Source organism: Ambystoma mexicanum, chromosome 9 (assembly GCF_040938575.1).
Source record: "Ambystoma mexicanum isolate Mex_15411 chromosome 9, UKY_AmexF1_1, whole genome shotgun sequence".
NCBI lineage: Eukaryota > Metazoa > Chordata > Amphibia > Caudata > Ambystomatidae > Ambystoma > Ambystoma mexicanum.
In genome coordinates, this window is record NC_090931.1 from 490,328,230 (window position 1) to 490,346,946 (window position 18,717).

The 18,717-nt window shown below is 44.8% G+C and overlaps 1 protein-coding gene across 13 annotated transcripts in view; it reads right to left on the reverse strand.

Moving 5' to 3' along the window:
• The window catches only part of PITPNM3 (PITPNM family member 3), a 6,156,742-nt gene that overhangs the window by 4,296,407 nt on the left and 1,841,618 nt on the right, over positions 1-18,717 (reverse strand). For all 13 annotated transcript variants that reach the window (XM_069615040.1, XM_069615036.1, XM_069615037.1 and 10 more), the window contains one exon: positions 18,038-18,270. In XM_069615040.1, the coding sequence (XP_069471141.1) occupies positions 18,038-18,270 (233 nt within the window). The remainder of the gene's footprint in view (positions 1-18,037; positions 18,271-18,717) is intronic.

Sequence of the window (18,717 nt, forward strand, 5' to 3'; positions counted from 1 at the left end):
ACGTAGATGATCTCTTGATTTGTGGAAAAAATGAAGATGAATGCAGACAAGATTCGGTAACACTATTGGCATTACTAGCACACAAAGGCTACAAGGTGGACAAACAAAAGTTGCAGTATTGTTTGACAGAAGTATTGTATTTAGGCCAACTGATATCAAAAGAGGGCAAATGAATAATACCCGACAGAGCAGCAGCTGTGAGAGCTGTAAATGAGCCTACAACAGCGAAAGAGATGCAGAAATCTCTTGGCATGTGCAACTATTGCCGTGCCTGGATATCAGAATATGCAGCATACACACAACCTCTTCTGCATGCCCTAAAGGAAGCACAAAGGCAAAACACAATGGTACAATGGACACAGGAAATGCACACTGCCTTCAACACATTGAAAGAACTGATATCAACAGCACCCGTCCTAGCGACACCAGATTATGAGCGCAAATTTTATTTATTCTCGCATTGTGATGGGACACTCATGACAGCAGTACTGACACAAAAAACATAATTGGGCCACAAGCCTCTAGCGTATTACAGTGGTATGCTAGACGCAGTGATACAGGGACACTTCGCTTGCAAACAAGCTCTCGCAGCCACATTCGCCATTGAAAAAAGTGCTACAATTGTGATGGGATGCTCAGTGACGTTATATGTAGAGCATTCATTGTTTGCCATACTTGAAAAATCAAAAAGTATATTAACAACACAGAGAGCCACAGCTTATGAGATAATTTTATCAAGTGCTAACATACACATTTCTCACAGAAGCATGCACAGTGGAAGATATGCAAGGTCATGATTGTGCCACATACAGGGGGGAAGATGATGGTACTCCCACAGCCAATGAAGATGCACTGACTGAAGGAGAAGTGTATTTTGTGGATGGATCAGCATCAATAAATTGTGAAACAGGAGAAAAACATGTAAGGGTGGCAGTGGTACGGTTGGAGGAAGCAGAGTATGAAGTGATTGTACAAAAAAGGTTGACCGCTCACTTCTCAGCACAAGCAGCTGAGCTAGTGGCGCTAATTGAAGCACTGCATACCGCCAAGGGAAGCACAGTAACAATGTACACTGACTCCGCATACATGACCACCACAGTACATGGAGGATTAGCACGTTGGGGAAGGAGAGGATTCAGAAGGGCAGATGGGTCCCCAGTGCAGCACGCAGAACTGCTTGCAGAATTAATATAGGCGTTAAAGGAGCCAACAGTTGTAGCATTAGTAAAATGCCAAGCCCACACAAACAAGAATGACGTCATCTCATTTGGAAACGTGGCAGCGGACGCTGCTGCAAAAGAAGCTTCTTACCTAACAACAGAAATAATAGGTGAGTACATATTGCAAAGACATGTGGAGGAGGAACAAAAGGAGGGATACAACTCCATGCCACTCTCACAAATAATAGAGTTGCAGCAGGATGCACCAGAGGAGGAAAAGGAACTATGGTTAAAGAGAGGGTGTAGTCAATCATCCACTGACCTTCTCTGGCGACAGAACAATACAGGTATGGTAGTGATGACAAAGAAACTACTAGAAATAACATTCCAGCAGCTTCACTTCTCAGCCCACAATGCAAAACAAGATTTTGCAGCAGACATTCCGGAAAACTGGTTTATGCCAGGACTACAGGAAAAGATATCTAAAATGGTGACAGAGTGTCCACATGTCAAACCTATAATTCGACAATGATATTGAGAACATTACGAGGAACATTGCCTAGGCCAAGTGGACCCTTTGGAGAACTGCACATAAACTATGCAGATGTGGGAGAAAGGTGTAATGGATCGCGGTACTTAATAGTGGTGGTCTGCCCCTTTTTTGGAGGTGGGTGGAAGCAGGCCCCTGCGCCCACCCAGACGCGAAATGTGCAGCCAAATTCCTAGTGAGGGAGGTATTTTCCAGCTGGGGGATTTGCGATTTCATTCGTTCCGACAATGGAACGCATTTCGTCAATGACCTATTCAAAGCAGTAACAACGATGCTGGGCATCACCCACAAACTATGCACAATTTATCACCCGCAATCAAATAGCACTGTTGAAAAAATAAACAGACTTCTTAAAAGTAGCCTATCCAAACTTTGTCACACATTAAAGAAAAATTGTGTATATTGCTTACCATTGGCCCTATTTGACTTGAGAACCAGCCCAGCAAGGACCACCACTTGTCCCGCCACGAGATAGTGACAGGTAGACACATACACACGGTGCACCCCTCATTACAAAGACAGTCAGATGCACAGAGAAGTGCAACAGTGTTAGGGGAAGAATTTAAGAGTATTTAAAAAAACTTACAAAAGCTACACGCATGATGCAGCTAGCACCCCCCTTCACACAAGAAACAGCGAGTGACACGGTATCCCCAGTCGGTGTTAGGAGAGACTCGCTCTCCCTCTCTCTCTCTCTCTTACTGTTTCTCTAGATTTAATACTGAGTTTATGTGTGATAAAAGGATATTCATTGAGAGAAAATGTGCATGAGGTATTAAGAGCTCGAAGTAAAAGTTATAATGATGAAAAAAAGAAGTTAGATGAATGTATGCTTAACACACTTTTATATCTCATTCTGTAGGAGTATCCATGGCAACGGTTGGGGCCCCCAATGTGAAGAACAGTAGATTAGATAGTAATAGGAATAGAGAATTTAACTCAAGACAATATTCATATGAATGTGGTTTATTTTTCTGTGCAGTAATTTTCTTTTCAATATTGTTTGGCCTAGTAGTGTATTGGGCCATAGTATTTATATCTATTGATCTGAATGAGGGGCAGGGGGGATAAATTGGTGAAACAGGGCACCCATCTCATATGGGGTGGATTTAAATTGATTTGGACACACAGGACCCATAGAAACGGCTTGCACAATGACAATCATACAACCAGTACTCCCGCACCTGTAAATCCCACTACCCGTTATAACAAATCTGAGTTCAGTATTTATGAGATGAATGACCCAGACCCTTCTGAATTATCCTGGTTGCATGATGATCCCTATCCAACTGTATTATTTACACCAGACACAGCAGAACAACACACATCATACACTGATGCGAAAAATAGTGATGAAAATATTGTTGAGAGGTATGTTGCACTATGCAATGAATGGGAAAGGGGGGGGGCAGGTGGGATATTTCCAATCCAACATGAGGAAGAAGTAAAGCACTGGGGAGTCCAGGAAGTAATAGAAGGAGGAAAAGGGGGGCAGGACGAAAAGGATATGATGAGTACCATGGGCTGGGACTGGATACGATAGACGACCTACAACACCCACACCAGTCTAACAAATGGTACGCAGACATGAGCACCACTGCAAAACAGACAAACAATGAGAGCTGCTATGTGTGCTCTCTGATACCACATGTATTGGGTACTCCTAAAGTGCTGTTACCACAAGAGTCACCTGTTGCAGAGGCACAATGTCTCCTTCATCTTGCACTATACTCCTGACAGTGTCTATATGTGGGGGACCCGGGGGATACCGTTATGGCAGGCCATGCGGCTTCATTACAATGGAACCGAGGAGGTCACTCATACTTACCCACGTGCTGGATCAGCTGGGATGAAGGAAACATCACGTCCAGGAGTGATCCGCTCGACAGCCTGTGTTGGGACACAAGGGAAATGTGAGACACGCCCTGTAAAGCGGGCAAGGTAGAGGTTGCAGTTTCCCAACCAGGGAAGTGCACGGGTACCTCTAGAACAGTTATGGAACACTTCAGAGTGCATACTTTCAAAAAAAGAAAAAAAAAATATACTTTTTTTCCTTTTCTTTCTCCTGACATGTAGGGGGAGTTTTGTAAGTTTTTCTTTCTCCTCCTGATTTTTGGGTGTTTCCAGCCTGCTGCTGGGTCCATGGAGCACAGGCATGCCAGCGATCAAACTGGGTTGCAGCCCTCTATTCCCTCGGGGTGACTGTGCGCTCAGTGTGACGTTGCTGAGTGGGGTGCTGTGCAAGCATGCCAGATGACCAGACGTCCAGCAGTGGTCCAAATGAATCGTCAGCAAGGTGCACGGCTCCCATGCCAGAATTTGATGTATCTGTGGTGCCAACAGCTCTGGGCCCCAGGTGGAACTTGTGTTGAAGCACCTGGAGATGTTGGGGAGGTGAATGACCAGGTGAAGAAATGGACCCTCGTGTACGCTGCAGGACCTGCAGTGTTGAAGATTCTTTTGATGATGCAGCATGTGGACGAATGTTACGGAGCAGCAAAGGACTCTCTGAAGGACCATTTCATTCCATTGGTGAACATGGATTATGAGAGGTTCGTAATGTGCACAGCCAAGCAGAAGGACGAGTCGCTGGACTCCTTCCACGGTAGTCTGAGGCAGCTGGCGGCCACATGTGCTTGGAACAATGAGGAAGAGATTTTGCACAACCAGTTAATTCAGGGGTGTGACTCCAGAAAGATGCAGTGACAGGTTCTGTGGTAACCACGGCTCACCCTGGTACAGATTCTGGAACTGGAACTGGAGCGATCCTATCAACTGGTGGACCGGAGGGCTTCCAAGATGGACGAGGCCATGAAAATGGTGAAGCTGGAGGATGTCTGCGCAATAGGGCACCAGCAAGGCGCCAATGGTGTTCACCATGGAATGGGCCCTAGAAGAGACAGGGAATGGTGACGCCGACTGATTGCACACTGTGTGGATACGACCTCCCGCACGCAGCTGAATGTCCTACAAAAGGGCGAGTATTTGGGAGATGTGGGGCAGTCGATCATTTTCGCACATGTGCAAAGCCCAGGGGCATTAGTTAGACCAATAGGACCTGCCAGAATGGGCATGTCTGCTCAGAGAAGCTTCCTGAGGCTCGCCCAGGTGGATCAAGATGAGGACCAGCCAGACCGTCGACCAGACCCAGGAGACGAGGAGGAAGACGTGTTCTTCATCTACAGTCTGAGTGACCTGAAAGGCAAGAAGAAGAGGCAGCCTAGATGTGCAGTGTCTGTTGATGGATGTGAGATCTTGTACTGATAGGAATGGGGGCATATGTGAGTGTGATGGCCCTGGAACACTATGAGGCATTGCCAGGCCCACCGGCTCAAGCCCAGGCAAAAGTGAGAATCGTCACCTTAGGTGGTAAACAGTCACTGCCGTTGAAAGGAGCGTTCGTCTCGAGAGTGGGTCATGGGCCGAATACCATCAATGTGAGGTTTTTTGTCACTGATGTCAGCAAGGGCACTCTGCTGAGCTATGCCGCGGCAGAGGCCCTCAAGATTGTCAGTTCTGTGTATGGGGTCTATGTGGAAGACATTCACGAGGTGCTGCAGAAGTTCGAAGGTGCGTTTGTGGGCATAGGAAAGCTGGTGCGTGAGCCAGTGAAACTGCATATTGATCAGTCCATTCGCCCGGTGGCCCTTAAACACAGAAGGGTGCCATTTCATCTGAGGGACCAGGTGGACAAGGAGATAGAACACATGGTGGAAATGGACACCATTGAGACAGTGGAAGGGCGGACCCCATGGGTGTCACCGATAGTGGTGGCACTGAAGCCAAAACAACCAGAGTTGGTTTGGATCTGTGTAGATTTGTTATGTTATCTAATTTTATTTGGCAATTATATAGCGCTCTATATAGCATTGGTATGACACCAAAACGCCGGTAATTTGAAGACCCTTGGGGACCGTAGTCCAGGTCAGTTGAGAGAATAAGGTGTTGCAGGGTGCTTGGGAGCACCAGTTATGTGTGCAGCTGATGTAATTGCCTGATGGAAGCTGCATCCTTGTATTAGGTGTGGTGGTATTGATATCAGTTGAATGTGTGCAGTCTGGCGGGTGGACACCAAGACTGGGTTCTGGCTGCGTTGGGCTTATAGGACGCTTTTGTGTGCAGTTAGGCTGGTTTGTCATGGGATATAGCTGCGTTTTATTAGAATGATGAGGTGTTTGTGTGTTAAGGTGCGTATGTGAGCAGCTAGGCTGAAATTGATCGAGGGGTATAGCTGCACTCTAATTGAGTGATGGTGTAGAGAAGAGAATAAGCATAGTGATATGGGAGGTGAGATTTTGGGTTGAGTGATATTAAACATAGGTAAGTAAATTAGGCCGTCGGGAACCGTAGTCAAGGTCAGTTGAGAGAATGAGGTGTTGTAGGGTGCTTGGGTGCACCAGTTATGTGTGTAGCTGATCTCATTGCCTGATGGTAGCTACATCCTAGCATTAGGTGTAGTGGTATTGATGTCAGTTGAATGTGTGCAGTCTGGCGGGTGGACACCAAGACTGGGTTCTGGCTGCATTGGTCCTGAAGGACGCTTATGTGTGCAGCTAGGCAGGTTTGTTGTGGGGTATAGCTGCGCTTTATAGAATGATGAGATGTTTATGTGTTAATGTTCGTATGTGAGCAGCTAGGTCGAAATTGATCGAGGGGTATAGCTGCACTCTAATTGTGTGATGGTGTAGAGAAGAGAGTAAGCGTAGTGATGTGGGAGGTGAGAGTGTGGGTTGAGTGATGATATAAAACACAGGTAAGTAACTATCTCAGGTGGAATTTTCCAGTTGTGAGTCGAGCGGGTGAGATCAATTCTAATTGTGCAGCGCATGCACCTATGTCATAGTGCTATCAGAGGGGGTACTTTCAAGATGTGAGATAAAGTAGCTTACTAGATGTGAATCAATCTTGCAAGAGCAATTCCTAAGCGTGTAAATATATCACAGTATCATAGCATGCACCCTCTAGGTTTGATTCAATCGTAGTAAGACTGGTTCTAGGAGAGCGGCACAGGCAGGCGATGCAGACTAGTAGATTCAAAGTACAATCACAATGGGCCCTTTCTAGGTTTGGTTCAGTGCAATGCTAATAGTTCTTAACTATTTTCTAAGTGTGAGTCAATATAATGCTAATAGTTTCTAGCAATTTTCTGACAGTGACAAAGACTAATAAATTCAAAGTACTATCACAGATTTTGAGAATTATGTACGGTTGGAGGGAGGCCCATGTCCCACAAAACACCACGTTTCACCATACAATAGACAAAGATGAAGGCCATACCTAGACTTGAGAGTCCTGCAAAGCCGTGAAGAGGCCACCGTTTCACAATACACTATGTTTCACCATATAGCAGATAAAGATGGAGGCTATACCTGATGGATAGTGCAGGTAGGGGGACAGTAGGGTTACAGATATAGCCCCAAGTACAGGCTTGCCAGGAGGCAGTGCAGGAGTGCAGCTGGGAGGAGAGGGACCTGGACCCGTGGTTCAGAGGGTAGCCAGGTAACCAGTGCAGTAACAGATAGGCGATCAGCAGGGAAGATGAAGAGAGAAGGCAGAAGCAAAGAGGAAAGTCTTGAGCTGCTTCTGAAACCAGAGGTGATTCAGCTCATAGTTTCAGAGAGACAGGGAGGCCGCACAAGAGAGATATCTGCCTCCAGCTCGCTTCTTTGAAAAACGGCTGACCCTCGAGGAGGTGGAGGAGCGAAGGGCTCGATTAGGAAGATACTTCAGAAGAGAAAGCTGGAGATATCTTGGTCCCAGGCCTCAGAAGGCCTTGTGGACAATACAGAGGGTATTGAATTTGATCCTTGCAGCCACTGGGAGCAAATGGAGAGATTTCACTGCTGGAGAGATACAATCCCTGGGCTTCGCGTTATTCTGCATCCAGCAGCGTAACACTCACCGTGCCTGCAGCCTGCATCCAGTCTTCTGCCACGCCTGTCTCGAATCCGGAGCTCCTAAAACAAAGAGGAAAGAAAGGGACAAGGTTAGAAAACAAACTTATTTCTATTCCACACCTGATTCTGGATCCATCTTGTCTCCGGACCTGTAAAGAACATAATTTCTGCACGCGCCGCACCTTTAGCTGCAGCGCCGCGCCACACTCACCAGTCTTCACAGCATCCTTCGGGTCGGGGCTGCCTCCATCATTTCTTCGCCGAACCTCGGCACCTAGGAGACAAAAGAAAACCACAAGGCGAGCCGAGGGAACCAACAAATATAATTCTTACCACCATAGACTTACCTGATTTACCACCGGAGGTATCCTTTTGTGACTCTCGATATTTTCACGTGCCGCATCTGTAAAGAGAGACAAAACAACACGTTTTCCTCGTGCAACATTTTCCGGACAGCGCCGGGTAATACAGACTCTTACCTGAGCGCCACCAGCTGCCACAAGAGCATCTTTTCACAAGCCAGCTGCAAGACAAGAAAGGGAGGGGGGAACAAGAGTGAACATCAGACATATTGAAGTCTATGAACTTAATACTTACTGGTCCTCACCAGGAAGCTCAGAGTCAATACTCTCCGGAACTCTACCGAGCCTTCAAACCAGTGAAGTAACTGGAATCGACGCACCCCTGCAAATCCACGCAGGATGGAGAGCTCATCTTTCAAGAATGTAAGGTGAGATTGCTGTGAGGGCATTTCGGAGGTGATTAGTTGGAGAGTACTGTGGGGGTGCCATCACTTGAATCCACAAGTGGCTAAATCCATCTCTCCACTTGCAGGAGAATATTTCTACGGGTTAAGCAGACAAGATTAGGAGGGCAGGTCCAGTCAGTCATCGCTGCACTATGCATCACATGGGTGGAGACCGCACCTGTCCGGGTTCGACCGACGCCCCTGTGGGAGCCAGGTGAGCGTAACAAAAATACTATGCAAATACCTCGCCACAGCAGCCTACTTTTTCCCCAAAGCCACAACCAGGATAGAATCCTTCTTGTCCAACTGAATAATGAGGGTCTTCTGCAAGACCTCAGCAGCCTGAACATCACTAGTCTCCTGTGGAGCCCCACAGGGCTCAGGTGTCTCAACCCCACATTTTATATTCACAAAGCCTCTCTTTGACCTATTGGACGAGCAGGGTGTCTCCTAAACTAACTATGTGGATGACACCCAAAACCTCCTGCCATCTTTGGCAAAAACTCCAACACCGATGCCCCGAGTAAAAAATACGAAATCACCCAAGTCTTGGTGGCCCAACACAGACTATGCTTAAACAATGAGAAAACAGAGTTACTCCTTGTAGGACCTCAAACGCGATTAAATAAACTACATAATGACTACAAATCATTCATCATAGACATGAACACCATCCCAGTCTCCAAAGAATTAAAAACCTTGGGGGTCTACCTGGATTCCTTGCTCCCTCTAACAAGATACGTGAACGCAATCGCTTCTGCGGCAGCATACATGACAAAACGTATCAATGTTTGCAGGCCTTTCCTTACCTCCAAGAGCTGCATCACAATTGCCAGAGCAATGATTCTTTCTAAGATGGACTACTGTAAACGCTCTCCTTGCTGGCTCAACCACCCGCAATATCAAAACTTCAAGTAATTCAAAACAATGCCCTAAGAGCAGCCTTGAACATCCCCAAAAACGGCACATCTAGTCTGCCAGACGGACAGCCAATTGGCTGGCGGTTTTGTGTTTAAAACCCTTTCACAAACACATAAATGCCTAGCTAACACAACCCCTTTATACCTATCTGACAAATTCTCAAAATCCCAATCTATTAGACCCACCAGGACGGCCCACTCCCGCCCTCATCTCCATCCACAGATTCAAGCAATAAGAGGCGGCCGCAGCTTCCCAGTGGTATCAGCTAAACATTGGAACACACTCCAGCTAGCATTAAGATCGGAGTCATCCCTCTGGTCCTTCCGTAAAAAACCTCAAGAATTGGCTATTCACACAGGACCAGTAATGTCTTGGGATAGCACCCAGATCGACCACCAATGTCGATCTTCTATGTCTGTATGAGATTTAGTGTCTGGCCACGCTCCATTGTAACCAGCCTCCAAACAAATGTTGAAATCATCTGACCTTCTGCTGTGATAACATGTCTTTGACATATCTAGCACACAGATGCACCCGGGTTTGGAGCACTCTACAAATGCTAAATGAATTAAATACATAAAGGCACATAAACATCTGGGTGTAATCAGTAAATCAGTGATAAGCAAGTTTAAATTTGGAAAAATTAGACATGAGTGGTTGGATAGATATATTTAACAAAAGTGGAAACAGGGAGAAGCACTCCCCATAAAATGGGGATGGAATAAAAGCTGCTGATTTTGACTTGTTGATATGCGCCTGCCCAACAAGGACACCAAGCGGGAAAGGCACCTCATGCCCACACTGGATGACATCATTGCAGAACTATAAGGAGCAAGGTTTTTCTCCAAACTGTCCTGAGAGCGGGCTATCGTCAGGTGGTCCTGCACCCTGAGTCTCTGTACATTACAACTTTCACAACTCACAAGGGCTTATACAGATATAAGCGACTCAGTTTTGGGGTCTTGTCTGCCTCAGAAGTTTTCCAGAACATTATACGTGGAGTGCTGGCTGACCGACTGGGGTTATTAATATCAGTGATGACATTTTGGTTTTCGCCGGGTCAGAGACTGACCACATGGAGATGTTAGAAAAGACACTTGAGAGGATTAGGTCGCTGGGACACACCCTCCAGAAGTAGAAATGTGAATTCTTCAAGGAAAGGATTGAGTTATTCAAGTTTGTGTTTCAGCAGGGAGGCATGTCGCCAGATCCTAGAAAGATAAAGGACATCAAGGAGGCAAAACCCCCAGAGTCAGTCACGGAGGTGAGAAGCTTCCTCGTCATGGTAACGTACTTTGGCCGGTTCATCCAGAAACTGGCAACATTGTCTGAACCACTATGTAATCTGACGAAGGAAGAGAGCGGATGGGATTTGGGCCCATTGGACCATTGGAGCAGAGAGCATTCAAGGAAATCAAGATAGCTGTAACGCTCGGCAGCACTATGGCATTTTTCAACCCAGCTGTAGCATCAGAGACCATAGTGGATGCAAGCCCTTTTGGACTTGGAGCGTTGCTGACCCAGCAGAACTCGAAGGGTGAGGTGCAGCCTGTGGCTTTTGTGAGCAGGGCCTTGACAGATGCCGAGCAGTGGTATTCCCAGATTGAACGTGAGGCACTGGCGGTGCTCCGGGGGTGCACGCATTTCAGGCTCTATGTGTTGGGGAGACGGGTAACAGTAGTGATTGACTATAAGCCGTTGCTATCAATCATGGCTAGATCATCATAAAGGCCACCGGCTTGCATTGAGTATTGGATGATGGCCTTATTGGAGTACGACGTCTGTTTGGTGTACCGGCCAGGGGAGAACAACGCTGCCCATTACCTGTCCAGACATCTAGGGAAGTCTGAAGTGGAGTCTGGGGGAAGAGAAATGGATGTCGAGGAGTTTATCAGGCTGGTGGTGGAGTCCAGCACTCCAAACTCCATGCCCGTGCAAGAGTTGGCGGATAGCTCCGCTGGAGACAAATGTTTCTGCCTGCTCCGTGAGGCCTACACCAAAGGCGATTGGAAGTGGGCTCTGATGGGGTTGGACAAACGCACACAGGAAGCAAAGGCATTGCTGGAACAGCTGTGGAAAGTAAAGAACAAGCTGTCATTTTCAGAATCAGGGCTGCTGTCTGAGGTCAGAGGATGGTTGTGCCATCTGCGCTGTTCACCAAAGTAGTAACACTGGTCATCAGGGGCATCAGGGATCTGCCAAGACCAAGTCACGCTTAAGGATGAAGGTGTGGTTCCCCAACTTGGAACTGCTAGTGGATGAGTTTGCGAAGAACTGTGTGTGGTGTCAGCAGCCCCTGTGTGGAGAAAACCCCAGATTGAATCGATGCCCCGGGCACTGGGTGGTGGAAAGTGGTGCACATGGATTTTGGATCGATAGGGAGAGAAGTGCACTTCCTAGTGGCAATTGACGAATGGAGCAGATACCTGGAGGTGGAGTTTGTGGAGGTGCCTACATTTGAGAGCATTGTACTCTCTGTGGAGAAGGTTTTCACATTGCATGGATTCCCGGAAGAGGTGTGCACCGACAATGGCCCGCCATTTTACGGTGAGAGTTTTGCAAGTTTCCTAAAGGAGTGTGGACTCAAGCACAGGAAGATATTGCTGTTTTGACCCAGAGCGAATGGGGAGGCGAGCATTTCATGTGGACCCTAAACAAGGTGTTCAGGATTGCTCATGGGCAAGGGCAATCCCTGCGTCAAGCGCTCTATCAGTTCCTAAGGGAGTACAGGGTCACTCTGCACTGCTCCACAGGAGTTGCCCCTGCAGAAGCCATGTTCAGAAGGTGCCCGCATGGGTTTTCGCCGGGCCGTGAGGACCGAGCATTGGTAGTGATTGATGAAGAACAGGTGGCCAAAGAACAAAGGGTGTGCAATGACAGAGAGAATATCAGGGGGAAACTGCCACCACCAGACATATGTCTGGGTAATGAGGTGCTGGTCAGGAACTGGCACCCAGAAGGCATGATCTTGCTGCCCTATGACCCGAAGCCACTGGACGTGGTTGAAGTAAAAGGGTCAATGGTGACTGCATCCGATGGAAGGACAATGGTGACCCGGAACACTAGCTTTTTCAAGATGCTTAGTGGCAGGAATACAGTGGATCTCAGTCCTGTGTGGATTGACATTGACCAGACTATTAATCACGCATGAAGCCAGTCAGAACTGACAGATCCTGGCCCAGGGATAGAGGATGAGTCCCGAGGGAGTACAGGTAGGAGGAACGAGAATCCAGGTGCCGTGTGACCCATCTGAAAGACTAGTTGGTGAACGATTAGAGACTGGTGTGGTGTGTTTTTGAGTTCAACTGCATTGCTCTGATGTGTGTAAAGTGTTGACAGTTTTAGTGTGCAAGTTATGTTAATTGTTATGAAAAAGGAGGAGTCTAGTGACGTAGTCACGTTACAGCCACGACGGAGTGATGCAACTCCAGCGCGGGGAATACAAGGGGCTTCTCCACACATGTGCACCAGAGCGCAGGCGGAGCCTGGATGGAATACCTGTGTCAGTGTCTATCTGTGGGGGGCCCTGGGGAATTTATGTGAGGCTGTGCTTCATTACAATGATTACACTTCTATCTCCCTCAGTACCCCCTGGGTACATTATCACTTCCATGTTAGGAAGTATGACTGCAAACAGGACAGGTAAGATTGCATCAGCATCATTCAGGGGCAGAAATGTACCCAAAAAGTAGTGGAACTGGGATCCCAGCAGGGGACGAAGTAGACTGCAGCATGGTGCAATACACGTATCAAGGGGATTCTGCTAGGGTAGGTTCACAGGAAAATGGGTGTAACATGAAGTTTTTTCCCTCAGTCAATCAATCAGTCATGCAGAACATTTATGTATCATCTTTGTGCAATCAATTGCGTCTACTAGAGGACCTTAACTCAGCTGAACACATATCTCATGCCCACCTGAATAGGTGCTACTTCAACATGGCGTGACGCTAGAAAAACCTGTATGGTTATTACAATAATGTTATTTATTCTGAAGCCTTAGTCCCAAAACTGAAAATCTTAACTCCTCTGGTTTGACAGAGTTTTACAGATAAATAATCTGTGATCTTGCATAGACCAAAGGCTCCATCCATGGATTCATACACCATGAATGATATGTTAAGATAGACAGGAGCAGCCCCATGGATCTATTTGAAAATGATGCTGAAATTGTTGAGCTGAATTCTGTACTCCGCTGGAAACCACAACATCTCCCTGTAAGCGTTTTGGACATGATCACTTTTCTTTTATCCAGAAACCAATCCGTTTTGAGCCACTTGGAGTAATACAATACAATAGACTGTGTGACATGTATTGAAAGCTGTTACTGGAACAGCACCCTTGTGCAATGGCATGAAGGGACACATCCTGCATAGCCATCTGACATTAAAATAGCATCCATTGCAAATTACCTGGTACTTTATCAACTATAATAACTAAGCATTTCACCTGCGATAACAACAACGGTGCAAAGAGGGTTTGAGGAAAGAATTCTTCTTGGTTGTAGGAGCACCTCCTCCATCTTCCCTGGTTAAAACAAAGAACGCTAGAGTTCATCCAAGCTGAGCTGTCTACCATGCCCCATGAATGTACATTAAAGCAGATTTCAGTTAAGGTGTATCTGCTCTAGGTTGATAAAATGAGGAGGTATGTTTTAACTTCAAAAAGAACACTTTCAGAATTGTAAAAATGGTTGTAGAAAGTAGTAGAACTATTAACAAGAAAACACAATAATGAAACTCAGTCAGAGATAGTTCCCGCTCACTTTGACAGCTGGTATCAATCATTGACAATTTTATAGAAATGGCATCCCCAGAAACAATCTCTGTTTGGGCTACACTAAGTCTCATCTCCTAAATTTAAGGAAACAAAGGCACAGTTAGTTTTATATGCAGGGGACTCTGGCCGATTTCAATTCAAGGGTCAATTCTAAAACTCTGACGCTTCCTTTGCATAGCTTCAAAGTTTGGCATGTTGCTCGTAATAAGTACTGTTGAAGGTAATTAACAGTGGCAATAACCGCAATGTCTGAGAGGCTCCAAATATATGTCTAATTCAAATGTTTTGATACTGACATCTTCTCAAATTGTGTGCATTCCTGTGACAAAGTAGTGAAATTGCCACACAGTGTTTCAGATGTGTTCCTTCTGTATTGACAGTAGATGGTGATTTTATATCCAGGTGGTTTTTATATACAGTAAGCTTTCAAATAGTGATGTTGGGTGTGGGAGGGATTGTTGTATTAAAAGATTATTTTTTACAGAGAGTATCATCTGTTTATATTTCCTTTGTAAAATTAAGCGTGTATGCTTTTAAGTAGGGCAATTAATCTGTTACTCTTTTCTTGTCACCTGACAAAGGAGACGTTTTTGCTTCAACTACTTCAAGAACTATTTCTGTAGCTAACTGTTTTTAAAGGAGCAACAAGGCCAAGGGCACTACAGTGTGACAGGATCATGGGCTAGAGCCTATCAGCGGGACAGGGATCCCTCCCTACCTGGATTAAGAGGCTACCAGGGCAAATGCCAGCGCCAGTCTAGCACTCAGAGGTGAGTGAGTTTTAAGGGCCCCAGTCCCTGAATGCCCTAAATGTGCCTTATGTCGTCTGACAGGTACCACTTTTGATCACTCAATGCTATGCTCCCTCATTCTGGCCAAGGTCTATTTTCATCACAGGACTTCCGATACCAGCATGCCCTCCGTATTGAGTGAGCTCAGCCAAACACCAAACAAAAATAACATTTATACCAAGTATGAGAGGGCAGGAGATGTGGAGGTGGATGGAGGGACCAGAAGGAGGACAGAAGGTGTGGGAGAGAACTGACAAGTCTGGGAATCAGTTTGATAGGAGTGAAGATGAGATATTGTGTGAGGGTGAGAGTGGTACCTAGTGGAAAACTGTGTATCTGTGAGTGTGAGAGTGCATGCGAGAGTGAATGGTAGTCAGGCAGGGGGAATGCAAGATGTAACGGAATGGTAGTGGGAGAATGAATGGGAGAGAGATAGAGTGAGAGTTGAAGGGATGCAGAAGACAGAGAGAGGGTGACAGTGGATGTATAGAGTGGAGGGAGCAAGGCAGAACGAAGGAGAAAGTGATAGGAGTGGGAGGGGGTATTAGAAATCGGTGGAAGAGGAGTGTGAGATGACTGGCAGGATAGATGAGGCAAATGGGGAGAGAGAGGGGGAGACCAGGTAGGGGGTGAGAGAGAGAGTAGGGGAACAGGGAGACATAAGATCAGGAAGAGGAATAAAGGGTAATGAAAGGGAGAGATTGAATGAGAGAGTGTCTGAGAGAATACAGGAACCTTTTAACATTGACACAAACATTTGGGAAATATTAGTGTACATTACTCTTTAGGACGTCCTATAGGGAATACGATAGTCAAGGTCACAGCCTTGAGACCCTCCATGGAAGGGAGGGTAAGGTAGAGAGCAGAAGTACCAAGCTTTAGTGTTTAAGCGGATCATGGGTGCCAGGGAAGCTTGGGCTAGGGTGGAGGGAGCCCCTAGGTGGCCGATGGATCACTAGAAGACACCTTAGTCACATTAACGGGCAGCCAAAAAGACCTGACAGCAACAACATATAAAGCTTGATAATATAAACACTTGAGCCATCCTTAGGATTTGTGAGTTTCTTAAGGTAATCTGTGACAACTGTTGCTAAGTAAATGAGATAAGAAAAGGATAACCCACAAGTTCGTACACCGTTTCTTGTTTTGTGCATTCCAATTAGCAATTGGTTGGATTTTAGGTCTCTTCAAACAATTTAAGGAATAAAGAAATGATCACTTCAATGAACCAGTGTTGGTGTCTCAACACAGAAGCCACAAGGGAAAATAGTTCCTCTACATATATAGGATACAATACCAATTGTTTTGTATCTAGCTTAACTCAAGACATGTTTGTACCCAGCGAATGAATACTGCTTGAGTAAATGCTATAAACACACATACACACACACAAAAGACAACAGTTAGAAGCTGTTAAATTAGCATTTGTAAAATGTAACTTGGAATGTATTTTTGATAAAATGGCTTCAACAGAAAACATAAAACTTAACACGCTAACATCAAAATAAACATTGCACATTTCCTACTTATCAATTATCTAAACTTGTCTTTACAATTCACTTTTCACATTAATCCTTTTATTAGGTTATCAAAATCATTAAAGAAAATGAAAAGTTTAAAATGTATACATCTAGGAGACAAATATAAGTGTTCTACAACATTTTGAATTTGTTGCACTACATATTTTAAACGTAGCGGTCTAAAAAACATCCTCTAAGCAGTTACCAAAGCAGGAAAAATACACAAAATATGAAGATAATCTTGGACAGAATATCTACACAACAGACAAATGCTCATCATTTAAATCAATTAAGTACATTTGAGTAATTATGGCCCTCTGTACAACAGACAGCCGGTAAATGTTTTAAAGTCCAGGAATGAGAAATGTACAAGCTATAACATCTCTCGCTGAAAACAAGTGTTTTAGTACGTTTTAAAATGTGAACATTATAACTTTAGTTAGGACCCTGCTACAGTTAGATTTAAACGTTTCCTGGCCTTTAAAAAGAATTTTAAAAAAATGGGAGCAAAGGTTATAGTTCAAGTTCAGTTCATTGTAAACTAAAAATCTCAATGGTACCGAACATTACTTATATATCTGCCATCAGTTATATAAATACTGCGCAGTGATTCAGCTGGAAGAATTTCCAACGATTTCCCGGGCGGCAATGGTAATTCCACCAAAACATGGTGGAATTACAATCCGAACTAGCTTTTTGACATTAATTTAGCCAGACGGAAATTACCATTACCGCAGATGGTTTGTGCATGCTCCAATCAACTTGTAATGTGCCAGTAATTCCGCCGGACACCACAATGGTAACGGTAATTGCGTCCAGCAGATTTAATGTCCTACTTACAGACCCACTCCTAATGAGGGCCAAAGACCTTAATTGACATCATACCAATCATATGGAAACAATATAGAGTGTTTGTGGTATTTCAAAATGAAAACTGATGAAAGTGACAGGCAAAGACAAGGAAGTAGGACCACGTTGGAAGCACCCTCAACAGGAGCGCTTTGAGATCATACCAATGATACATAAGGCGCTATATAAATGCCAAGTAACATAACATAACATAGTCCAGCCTGGCAATTGAGTATTCTGGTGAACTACTTTATGTAGCAGAACAGTTCCGTCCATGAGCTATTTTCCATAATGCCACCTCCCTTTTTGTACTATACGAGGGAAGGAGCCGACAAGCCAAGCTAGTACAAACCTTTGAGGTTACACATGGACAGACCGGTGCAAGTAAAAACATTAACACTGAAGCCCATTCAATGCCAGAAGCAGGGTCCATCGATCAGAAAGATAACCGGAGGGCATTCACAGACACACAACAATGACCTTCAACATAGAACATCACAGAGAAATTGAGACAACAGGTATTTAAGTAGAAATATTTCAACCACATTGCAGGGATCCCAGGAGAGAAAAAGGCTGTTAGAAGTTTGAACAAGATGACATGCTCACCGAGCTTTACCGTCAAGCCTCGGACATGTTATATATTTCAGAAATGTGCTTGGACACTGGAACTAAAACGTGGAACCTTTCCATCGAAAATGCAATCTCTGGTCACCCAACATGAGTCACAAAAAACAACATGAAACTCTTTTTGGTAGATTATTTGACATAAAAATTAAATAGTTTCTAAACTTTTTCAGTGAATATGAATACATAATTGTGACCTACTTGGAAACTAGAGAGAAGGCCTCGGAACAGATGGCTGGACAGGGCACAAGTCGGATAAGGATGTGACCTAAAGCTGTCGGGAAATGCGCCATGGTCACTTTTTCAAAGACAATGTTGAAGGTGTTAATGTCAGCAGTCTTACAGTTCTGATCTCCTTCCCCTGTGTCTAAGATGTTGCCGCCATGCAATACCATTATAAGAACATGCGTTTTGCAGCTTCTTTGCTGTACATCCTAAAATGAGAAATGAGAACGCATCACTGTATACCTCCTTTTTTAATCCTTTTTTTATTTTAATGTGTTACATGGTTTAAACAATAAAACCTTAACACATACAAACACTATTAATAACTACTAAAATACAGTTCACAGTACAATTTACAGTTCAATATACAATACATTTGTTTTAGATTCATCAAAAGCACACATACAATTCAAATTTGTCAGCCAATGATTCTTTTATAAAAAAAACAGCCTTACATAAATGTATTAAAATGTAACAAATCAAGTTTCAAAAGGAAGCGATAAAATACAATCAGTATAGATAATTGGCAGTGAATTGAATGAATCGCCCAAAGTGGTTTAATCACTCATTCTGAAGTAAATTACAATCCAACAATAAATACTTCATAGATTCATTAGCTTCCTAACAATACGTACATTTCTGACTACTGAGACCCA